This window comes from Podarcis muralis, chromosome 7, assembly GCF_964188315.1.
Source record: "Podarcis muralis chromosome 7, rPodMur119.hap1.1, whole genome shotgun sequence".
Classification (NCBI taxonomy): domain Eukaryota; kingdom Metazoa; phylum Chordata; class Lepidosauria; order Squamata; family Lacertidae; genus Podarcis; species Podarcis muralis.
In genome coordinates this window covers 81,999,188-82,010,991 of record NC_135661.1, presented here as the reverse complement: position 1 = coordinate 82,010,991, position 11,804 = coordinate 81,999,188, and the positions used below count along the sequence as shown (strand labels likewise).

The 11,804-nt window shown below is 49.1% G+C and overlaps 1 protein-coding gene across 1 annotated transcript in view; it reads right to left on the bottom strand.

Annotated features, from left to right (window-relative positions):
• Nucleotides 1-304: 304 nt before the first annotated feature.
• BCL3 (BCL3 transcription coactivator) overlaps nt 305-11,804 on the bottom strand; it is a 34,065-nt gene continuing 22,565 nt past the window's right edge. Inside the window, exons 6-9 of the mRNA XM_028742239.2 lie at nt 7,307-7,384; nt 4,571-4,738; nt 3,650-3,770; nt 305-2,905 (exon numbers count right to left, since the gene is read on the bottom strand). Coding sequence (XP_028598072.2) covers nt 2,391-2,905; nt 3,650-3,770; nt 4,571-4,738; nt 7,307-7,384 — 882 coding nt within the window. The 3' untranslated portion in view covers nt 305-2,390. The remainder of the gene's footprint in view (nt 2,906-3,649; nt 3,771-4,570; nt 4,739-7,306; nt 7,385-11,804) is intronic.

Here is an 11,804-nt window from a genome sequence, read left to right as displayed (position 1 = left end):
GCTTTTTATCATCATCATCATCATCATCATCATCAATTCTGTTGGGAGCCACCCTGAGTGGCTGGGGAAACCCAGCCAGATGGGCGGGGTATGAATATTATTATTATTATTACTCCTGGTACCTCACACCACTTGGAGTGGGGTGGTGTGTAACAATACTGTAAGCACACCTGGCAGAGATGTTGGATTATGCAGCAGGAGTTGGAGGAAGTAACAGAATTCCCATTGCTTTACCTAGCAATGGTCTTTCCTCCACCCATCGGTGTTGCCTTCACCTCTGTCCCCCAAAACACACACATGCAGCTTTTGAAAGTAGAAAAAATATTTTATTGACAAATTAGGAAAAGACCCTTCCCCATCCTGTTTTCTTGCCACGGGATGAGCAGAGGGTGCTACTAGTACTTTTCAAGTATTGGTCCCACAGAAGCAGAGAAGGAACATCTGGCAAGACGATTGCAAGGGGAGGAGGGGGTTGGGAAGAGAAGGATCTGAGATCGCCCTACTGGGTGTTTTCATGGGTTTGTTTGTTTTTTAGGGGTGTCGGTGGTGGAGCCAGGGAATGCAAGGGTCAATACCAACAAGAGCGAAGGGGAAGCTGCCTTATACCAAGCCAGGCCATTGGTCCATTTAGCTGAGTATCACCTCCACAGATTGGCAGCCCTTTCAGTCTTTCCAAGCCCTACCCAGAAATATCAGGGATTGAACCCTGATATTTTTCAAGTGGTGCGTTTCATAGGAGGAGGTTTTCAAGACAAAAGTTGCGTGTGACTCCCTCTTTCTTCCCAGTTGGCCATCTCTTTTGTAAGCTGGGCAGGAAGGACGGTTGGTCCTCGCAGGCGAGATCTGATAGCCAGGAGGACCACTAAGCAAGCCAGCAAGCCACACCTCATCCTTCCCTCCCTTAATCATCTCATTGCCCTGACTAATCATCTCCACCTCCACAACTTCCTCTAAAGACAATAACCCGCCTGGGAATTTCTGGTATTTCAGTCCCTTAAAATGCACCTGGTATTCCTCTTTCTCCGGCTCAAACTTTCAGAAAATCCCCTTGTTCGCCCCCTCCCAACTTCCTTGCATCACCTTCTTCCTTCTCCACCACCAACACGTTAACATTGCACTTCCTGAAATTCGTTGTTTTGTAAACGGCCAGGAAACCTGGCAATCGGGGCCACGCATCCCGTTTTGCCGCCTGAGGCGAAATGGGAAGGTAGCCCCACTTCCCGAGCCGTCGTGCTGCCTCACTGCTGCTGGTTGGGCGCTGGCGAAATCGGCAAAAATCTCACACTCTCCCTGGAAACCGCTGCTGCTGCTGCTTCCGCACCTATAGTGGAGGGGGCAGGATCAAGGATGGGTTTTGGCCTTTCAGATTCCAGCGGTGCCCTGTAAGAGGCCAAAATTCGGTGCCCGCCTGCCTCTCATCTTCTGTTCCGCTCAATTCATTTTGTCTTGGTTGCGGCGCCCCCTAGGCTTCCAGCCCGGTGCGGGGGAACCAGTCACAGTGCCCTAAATCCCCCTCTGGCAAGACAGGGTGCGACCTTTAAATATTTGGCTGCCTCTGGCCTTGCTGGCAGTGTTACTGAGCAGCGTAAGGGCAGTGTGTGAGGAGAGTAGACTGAGAAAGATACAGTCATACTTCAGGTTAAAGTTGCTTCAGGTTGAGCGTTTTCGGGTTGCGCTCCGCGGCGACCCGGAAGTAACAGAACGTGATACTTCCGGGTTTCGCCACTCGCGCATGCGCAATGCTCAAAATGACGTCATGTGCATGTGCAGAAGCGGTGAATCGCGACCCGCGCATACACAGGTTGCGTTCTCTTCAGGATGCGAACGGGGCTCCGGAACGGATCCCGTTCTTATCCAGAGGTACCACTGTATCTTGTGCCTCCCAGCTCTTACTGTTTTGCATTGAAAGCACTGTCAAATTTGGACTACAGCGCTACCTTTTAATGGGGTGTGCAGTTTCCACCTCCTTCCAAACGTGCAAAAATAGCCCTGTTAGGTAGTAGCCAAAGAAGCGGCAAGAACTGAAAATGGAAGGCTGTTGGGACTGTAGTTAGGGGTCAAGCTGACCGGCCCACCACAGCCCATAGGATCATCTCAGCTTTGTCATAGAACTGTAGAGTTGGAAGGGACCACAAGGGTTGCCTTGTCCACCCCACTTGCAACGCAGGAATCTTTTGCCCAACGTGAGACTCGAACCCACAACCCTGTGATCAGGAGTCTCATCGGTCAGAGCTGCGGCCCTCTGGGTCCCGAAGCCGCAAACAAGTGCCATTTTCGCGCCAGGAACCCATAGCAGCAAAAGTCTAGGACGAGTTGGCCCTTTGTTGCCTGGTGACGCAGAGCATTGAGTGGGAATCCCCCTGTGTACAGGATCCCTGGATCTCCTCCTGTCAGCTGCCACCAGGACCACTGTCTCTGCTCTTTGGCCACTGGGCTTTGAGGTCGGCGGCTGGCGGGGTCTCAGAGTCCAGCAGCGTCTGTGATTGGTCCACCTCCGCGCCCCGCGGGTGAATCCGATTGGCTTGGGGCGCGGCGGGCAGGGATATGACGGAATGCTGCATGCCGGCGGGAAGGAGGCAGAGGTGGTGCGGCGAATAGTTGTGGCTGGACGACGCGAAAGGGTAGAGGGTGGCGTGGAAGGCGGGATCCACCAGGCTCTCAGCCACTGGCAGGAAGAACTTGGGCATCCCTGGAAATCCCATTGGCTGCTCTGGTGTGGGCGGGGTCGGGCTCCTTTCCAGTTTCACCCCAGGCAAGGTGCCGTGTGTCAAAGGCCCATTGGTCGATGTGGTGCTCTCGGGCTTCTGATTGGCTGAGTTGGGGGACTGCACGGCTCTGTGGGGTTTCGGGGTCTGGGCGGGGCTAGGGGTGGTGGGGCAGGAGTCGGGCGAAGCCCTCAGCAAGCCTGGAGGGAGACAGAAGCACAGAGGAGAATAACGCAGTCAACCCAGCAGAAGGACTTAATTGGTTAAAAAAGACAAATAAAATTCAGTGGAATTTAAGCTTTGCCTATTACCAAAGCCTCAACACTTCTCTGAGATACTAAAGGAAGCATAATATAACTTGCTACTTAGCAAAAACTACTGGGAGAAAATTTTCCTATGGGAAATCGTACAGTAAAATCATAGTAGCCTCAAAACAAATAAAAATGTGTACAGTCGTACCTCGGAAGTTGAACGGAATCCGTTCTGGAAGTCCGTTTGACTTCCAAAACGTTCGGAAACCAAGGCGCGGCTTCCGATTGGCTGCAGGAAGCTCCTGCAAACCGGAACACTCACTTCCTGGTTTGTGGTATTCAGGAGCCAAAACGTTCGAGTCATAAGGCGTTTGACTTCCGAGGTACAACTGTACTTAACTTGATGTCCTGTCAGTTATTGGTGAGGTGTTTTTTGGTGTGTTTTTTTAAAGTCCCCATTGGTTAATCAACTAAAGGTTTGGTTGATTAATCTACCAATGGTAGAGTTCAGCCCTACGTGCAGGATACTCCCTGACCTCAATTCTTCTCGCACACCGCTCCCTATCTGGCATGCGTGTTCGAGAGTATCTGTTGCCTCAGATACGAATTCTCACACCCCTTTTAATCCAGGACTGAGGCAGCTGCAGGATGAAAACATGGCAGCTGTCTGGCACTTGGGGAGAGATTACTCACCAGTGTGGACGGGTCGGATACCAGGAGAGCTGGCATTGCTGGTTGCTGGGGACGATCCCTCGCGGATGTTTTCAGGCGGCGGCCCAGGGCGGGAAGTTTTTCCTCTCAGGATGTCAATCACCTGATGATGGGAGAGGCAGGAGAGATTTAAAAGAAATTCCCCAACCGCTCAGATCGCTCGCAAGATCTCGCCTTGAACACCCTGACATGTCCACAAAGTGCCAATTCACCTTTTAGATCTCCCAGGACTATTTCCTAACTTGTCAGTTCCCAATGTGGTGCAGCAGCTGAAACTGTGAGCAACGAATTGGAAGGTTGCGGGTTCAAATCTCGCCTCCGCCAGGAGCTCACTAAGAACCCTCAGCTCCCAGCCTCAGGTTTCCCTTCTGCAATACAGGGTTCACAGCACTGACCTACACTACACTACAGGGTCGTTGGATAACGCATGCGCAGTCAACTGAACAATCTAAAAATTGCTTAATAAATGGCAGGTGTTGGTGCCCTTGGACTGGGGTGACCAGTGTTAGAATTCCTGCCCCGTGATTGCAGTCATGGGATTGTTGTCTATCACATGACAGTATATGTTTTGACTCCACAGAGTGGCAAGTGACGGAAACAGGATGTTTGTGTTACTGTGTTCTGTGAAGTGGGACTATTGTCCTTTGTTATTTTTCTCTTTGTTGTTGAGAGGGAGCCATGTTGCAGTGCTCCGTGTGTGTTTATATGTAAATAAAGTAGATTAGCCAAAATGCTGAGGTCTGTCACGCGAACTGCGAAGACTCTGCGGATCCCTAAGTGTGCCGATGTCTGCTGGCATCGGTCGCTGTGATGTTCGGGCTGAAGAAAGCTTATGAAGAACCGAATACCAAGCTGCGACGGAGGCATCGTGAAGGTCCTCTGCCTCTCTCTGTATCCTCTCACCCTTTTATTCTTGGCCACCATCAAAGGGGTGTCGTTGTGGTAGTTCTTCAAGCTGCCATCCGCCCCGTTGCGCACCAGGAGACGCAGGGTTTCCAGTAGCCCCCGCCCGCAGGCCGCATGGAGCGCTGTGTTGCCCCCGTACGACTGAGCATTGACGTTGGCTCCGTGCTGCAAAGCGGGGGAGAAACACAGACACATTAACAGAATGGGTGGGGGCAGATTTGAGGGAATCTAACGCTCCCACATGGTTAACAGTAAGAGAAAATCCCTGGGCAAGGAGGCCGTTGGGCAAAACACTGGAGCACAGGCTTGTTAGGTTTACTGGCACTGCAGAAATTTATCCGGTGATGCCACAGTCAGATTTGAGAAAATATAAGCGGCTCCACCACCATCGTTCTGCCCGGGCGCTGAGGTCCAGCTTCGATGGCCTTCTGGAGGTTCCCTCATTGCGAGAAGCAAAGCTACAGGGAACCAGGCAGAGGGCCTTCTCGGTAGTGGCACCCACCCTGTGGAACGCCCTTCCAGCAGATGTCAAAGCGATAAACAACTACCTGACATTCAGAAGACATCTGAAGGCAGCCCTGTTCAGGGAAATTTTTAATGTGTGACATTTTAATGTATTTTTAATCTTTGTTGGAAGCCGCCCAGAGTGGCTGGGGAAACCCAGCCAGATGGGCGGGGTACAAATAATAAATAATAATAATAATAATAATAATAATAATTATTATTATTATTATTATTATTATTATTATTATTATTATTATTAGCGTTTTCCACTTAAGTATTATTTGTAGCCCTTTTGATTCTGGAGCACGCAAGCTGTTTCTCCATTTTGGAGAGGGGTCTACGCAGCGCCAGCCGGCTGCCCAGCCAAAGGTCGAGATGCCACCATGCCCATCTCACATACAAAAGCTGACCAGGCCAGCAGCTGAATCTTGTTAGTGGCAGGGCATCATCCTCTGGAGGGCACCGATATAACGGACTGGCTGGACGCAGAGGAATGGTGGGAGGCATCAGCTGGGAACCCCCAAGGGGAAGAAAGCTCAGAGCCAGGGGACTGGTGGTAGGATGACTACGAGTGGTTGGAGGGAGAAGACTGGGAGGCAACAGGGTTTAGTGAGCAGGAAGAGGCTGGGGCAGAGAGCAGACCAGAATCAGAGGCAGGAGAGGAGGGGGACGAGGAGACAGAGATGAGGTCGGCTGCTGAAGAATCCAGGGGTCTCCCTGCCTCCTGCTGTGGTTAGCTCCCCTCTCCCCCCTGGTCTGCCAGAACTTATTATTGTTGGGGGGCGTGCGGGGGTTTCCTACTGGATTGTTTTTGTTTTTACTATGTATTTTGTGATTCTATATTGTGATTTTATGTCATAACTGCTCTGAGACAAATTTAATAGATGTAATACAAAATACATAATAAAAACAAGAATAATCCAGTAGCGCCCCCCCAACACATTTTAAAAGGGTATTGGATCAGCCAAAGGCCGGGTTAAAGAAAAATATTTTTGCCTGGCGCCTAAAGGTTTATAATGAAGGCACAAGATGAGCCTTTCTAGGGAGAGCAATTCCACAAATGTAGATATGATGAGGGCAGAGCAAAGGCCTAGGACCCACGTACCTACGGGACCGCCTCTCCTGGTATGCTCCGCGGAGGACCTTAAGGTCCACAAATAACAACACTTTGGAGGTCCTGAGCCTCAATGAGGTTAGATTAGTTTCAACTAGGGCCAGGGCCTTTTCAGCACTGGCACCAACGTCGTGGAACGCTCTGTCACAAGAGACCAGGGCCCTGCAGGACTTGACATCTTTCCGCAAGGCCTGCAAGACAGAGCTGTTCCGCCTGGCCTTTGGTTTGGACTCGGTCTGACCCTTATGTTTCCCTCCCCTTATGGGCTTGATTTATCGGCTATTTTAAAATGAGGCTGCATTTTAAATTGCATTTTAACCTGTATTTTAAATTGCCCCCCCTCTTTCCCTCCTATTATGTTTTTGCTGTGATTTTATTGGTGTTAGCCGCCCTGAGACCGGCTCTGGCTGGGGAGGGCGGGGTATAAATAAAATTTATCATTATCAGTATTATTGAGAGAGAAGACGAAGGAGCCTCAGGTAGGGTTGCCATATGACCAGAATTTCCTAGACCTGTCTAGGATTCCAATGACGGAATTAGTGCTGGGGGGGGGGGGGGGATTTTGGGAAATCGTCAAAATGTCCGGGTTTTTGACACCCCCCCCCCCAAAAAAGCTCAAAAAGCTTCTTTAAATATGGCAACCCTACCTCTGGTTTCTGGGCTAGGATGGAGAAAGGAGCAGTCGGAAGGTGGTGGAAGAACCTTCAGTCCTTGCAACTGCCTCGTTGGGACAAGACGTACTGAGAAGTGTTGCTGCGATCACTAGGCCTGAGCTGTTTTGGTTTCTTTGAATAAAGACTTAACCTCACTGACACCGGTGTTGTTGTATTTTTACTATTATCTCTGACCTACTCCTGACTCCTGACAGACAGGCTGGCTGCTCTGCCCACGCAGCTGTGCTCTCCAACACCTCAACGCCACTTCCTGCCCTACAGAATCTGCCGCCTGACACCATTGCTGCCTCTGCCCAATGTTAGGGCCGGCCCTCAAGAGGTTTGTGTTCATTAATGTGTGCGAGTGAGCTCCCCCCCACATTTGGGACAGAACAAGGGTGCTCAGCTCTTACGAAACGATCACAAGGGGTTACGGGTAGAGGAGATGTGAGAGAAGCTTACCTGTAGCAGCAGCTCAACCATCTCCAGATTATCGTTCTCCACGGCATGCAGTAGTGGAGACCGCCCGCTCTTAATATCCTAGGGTGGGGAGAGAACCACAACGGTGCGAGAGTAAAGATTCGGTCAAATCCTGCATCAGTTCTCAGTTTACGGGAGGGAGGATGGAACGGAATTCACAATCCTCTTTGTTATGTACTGAGTTGAATAAGATCCAAAATGCAGCAGTCTGATTGGTCCTAGAACAATAGGATTCAGAATGCAGCAGTCTGATTGGTCCTAGAACAATAGGAACCAGAATGCAGCAGTCTGATTGGTCCACAGGAGCCACCCAATCCAGCTCCGGGTGGAAGTGAATCCGCAACCTGATTGGCCTACAGGAGAATCCCAGAATTAGCCAATCACGTGGGGCCCATTGTGTAAATAGTGTATATAAACCAGACATTCTGGGGGAACTTCCATTCCTCTTCAGCACTATGAACTGAATAAAGAGCATGAAATCCACTCTTGACTCCAAGTATATTTCACTCTTCCTTCAACCTTTCAGTCCCAAAAACAGTAGCTTAGAGGGCCATCAGAAAACAGTAAGGAGGGCCGGAGCTGCCCTCTGTCCTGCCCCATAGCACAGAATAAATTGGGGGACCACCAGAACTATACATTTATAGCACCAGGATACTGTTCCAACAGAATCCCAGAATGCAGTTGGTGCTGCGAGTTGTCAGGAGAGTCGCCATTTTGCCCCCAAAACTACAATTGCCAGAGTGCTTTAACTATCAATCCCTCTTCCCGAGCAACTCTGGGACTTGTAGCGCTGTGACTTTGAAATTAGATTTGCATTAGGAGGCACTTTCTGTTTTTAAAGGTGTGTGGGTGTGTGGAGGGGGGAAAAAACCTAACATATTTGTCAATTCTGCTACATTCAAGCCCTGTACTACTACGCTTCCTCACTTTGCAAGAGCCGTATGTCGACACCCTTGTGTACACTGCGAATGGACCCATTCACCGGCAAGTGTGTGCACACAGAAGGAATGACAGCTTAAACAACAACAAACGAAAGAGGAAGCTTGAATTCTGCTTAACATGGGCAGGGTAGGATGGATAACATTAAGTAAGGTGCAATCAGTATCTCCTCAGTGCTGAATCACTTTCTGTCAAACTCCCTTTTCAGTAGGCACTGCTATCTGTATCTATGCACTGCTGTTGTGCCTCAAGAATATTTCAATAAAATGCAAGGTGGCTTATTTTTTTTTAAAAAATAAAAGATCTGCATAAATTTAAATGTTAAGAGTCTGAAGGGAGCACAAGGGTCATCTAGGGCTGCCATACGTCTGGAACTTCCTGGACATATCTGGGATCCATTTGTCGGGAATTGTTTAAAATTGTTTAAAATGCCCGGGAAAAACCTGGGCGTATGGCAACTCATGCCACAAGTGCTGCTTTTTTTGGTGAATTTCCAAATAAATAAATAAATAAATAAATAAATCTCAAAAACTTCATTTTTAAGGGAGATTTTGCAAAGAAAACCTCAAGAACTTCTGCGTCCGGAATTTCACCCTTTGAAATATGGCAGCCCTAATCTAGTCCAATCTTTAGCCCCGAGTGGGGCTCGAACCCTTTACCGAATGAGCTGTGATTATTTATTTATCCCTCACCTTTCCCCCCCCCAACGAGAATATATAGTATAGTCCTGCATGTTAAGGGACGTGGGTGGCGCTGTGGGTTTAACCACAGAGCCTAGGACTTGCCGATCAGAAGGTCGGCGGTTCGAATCCCCGCGACGGGGTTAGCTCCCGTTGCTCTGGTGGGAAGGTAAACGGCTTTTCCGTGCGCTGCTCTGGTTCACCAGAAGCGGCTTAGTCATGCTGGCCACATGACCTGGAAGCTGTACACCGGCTCCCTCGGCCAATAAAGCGAGATGAGTGCCGCAACCCCAGAGTCGGTCACGACTGGACCTAATGGTCAGGGGTCCCTTTACCTTTACCTGCATGTTACTGCACAGCTATAAACTGAGACTAAGGAATCCAGAGGCTTCCATTTAAGAAGGATGGCTCAGTCTCCAGCCCTTAAGGTACATCTGACTGTAGTTTATATTATTTTTGTGTGTGTGCCTGTTCAGGTTTGCAAGTCTGCAGGGAGCATCTGCTACATTTTTAAAAATCTTGCACAGCACTTAGTAGTTTGGGTGCTACAACAAATAAGGGAACCTTTGGGGAGCGGGAAAGTCTGCTTTCCATCTGTTTCAATCAGTTTGTACATCGCCCGACATTTGATGACCATTCGATGAGTGTGCGGGTGACCTTATTGCAGCACCCCCTGCCCGACTCCGCCGATGGAAAAGTCTTGCACATGAGTCAATGCCAGAGGACATAAACACTTTGATTCATCTGAATTCTCCAAATTCCTGTTTTGAATTTGCTTTTAGACTACTGCCTCGCTGGTTTTGTACTGCATTTTTGCTTTGACGAATTAAAAGCAAACAAACATTTTTTTCAGTCACACGCCATTTAAAGATTTAAAAAATACTGAGTGGTTTAGAAGTGCTTTTAAACAAACAAACAAACAAACAAACAAACAAACAAACAAACAAAGGTTCAGAAAATGGTAACCGACATGATCCAAGTGGACAATCGAGCATGATCTTCTTCATGCAGGGCAAAGTTGAACTGTGGAACTCCCTCCCACTAGAGACACTGATGGCCACCAACTTGGATGGCTTTAAAAGAGGACCGGACAAATTCAGGGAGGATAAAGGCTAGGAGTGGCTACTAGCCACAATGGCTAGGCTTAGCTTGAGGGCTGGAGTCACTTGAATGTGACTCAGAAACTACAACTAAAGCAGCAGCTAGACTGGTGACTGGGAGCAGCCGCCGGGACCACGGAACACCAGTCCTAAAAGACCTACCTTGGCTCCCAGGACGTTTCCGAGCACAATTCAAAGTGTTGGTGCTGAGCTTTAAAGCCCTAAAAGGCCTCAGCCCAGTATACCTGAAGGAGCGTCTCCACCTCCATCGTTCTGCCTGGACTCTGAGGTCCAGCGCCGAGGGCCTTCTGGTAGTTCCCTCGCTGTGAGAAGCCAAGTTACAGGGAACCAGGCAGAGGGCCTTCTTGGCGGTGGCGCCCACCCTGTGAAATGCCCTCCCATCGGATGTCAAGGACATAAACAACTATCTGACTTTTAGAAGACATCTGAAGGCAGCCTTGTTCAGAAAAGTTTTTAATGGCTGACTTTTTATTATGTTATTATATGTGTTGGAAGCTGCCTAGATTGGCTGGGGAAACCCAGCCAGATGGGCAGGGTATAAATCAGGGGTGCCCAAACTTTTGTTCAAAGAGGGCCAGATTTGATGAAGTGAACATGCGTGAGGGCCGACCAAAGTTGTTGTTTTTTAGGATTGAAGTTGTTGAGGTATTTTTACAATTTTACCCCAAGGTTGTTGAGGGTTTTTTTTAGGATGGAAGTTGAGGTTTTGGGGGGATTTAACCCCAGGAAATAAAGTGCCACAGGGGCCGGATTAAACTGACTGGCGGGCCAAATTAGGCCCCCAAAACAGACTTTGGACATGCCTGGTACGGTGGTACCTTGGGTTAAGAACTTAATTTGTTCTGGAGGTCCATTCTTAACCTGAAACGGTTCTTAACCTGAGGTACCACTTTAGCTAATGGGGTCTCTCGCTGCCGCTGCCCTGCCACTGCACAATTTCTGTTCTTATCTTGAAGCAAAGTTCTTAACCCGAGGTACTATTTCTGGGTTAGTGGAGTCTGTAACCTGCAGCGTCTGTAACCTGAAGCATCTGTAACCTGAGGTACCACTGTATAAATAATAAAATTATTATTAAGGTAAGGTAAAGGACCCCTGGACTGTTAAGTCCATTCAAAGGCGACTATGGGGTTGCGACACTCATCTCTATTTTCAGGCTGATGGAGCCGGCGTTTGTCCACAGACAGCTTTCCGGGTCGTGTGGCCAGCATGACTAAACCGCTTCTGGCACAACAGAACACCATGGTGGAAACCTGAGCTCACGGAAACGCCATTTACCTTCCCGTCACAGTGGTACCTATTTATCTACTTGCACCGGTGTGCTTTCAAACTGCTAGGTTGGCAGGAGCTGGAACAGAGCAACGGGAGCTCACCCCGTTGCGGGAATTTCAACCGCTGACCTTCCGATCAGCAAGCCCAAGAGGCTCAGTGATTTAGACCACAGTGCCACCTGCGTCCCTAAAATTATTATTATTATTTGGGTGGCCACTGTGAGAACAGGCTGCGGAACTAGATAGGCCTTTGGCTTGTTCCAACAGACAGGCTCCTCTTACCCTAAGGAAATAAAGTGTGGGGGGGGGAACAACTTACTTGCAGTGATTAATCTGTGTTGGGTCATTTTCACATGCAAGTCATCTCCTGAGGCTGCAGCCAATGGGATTTGGAAGTTCGATGTTGAAATCTCACAGCCATGACAAGGCACCGTTCAGAGGCTTGTCTAGCAAATGGGCCGTGATGACCGAG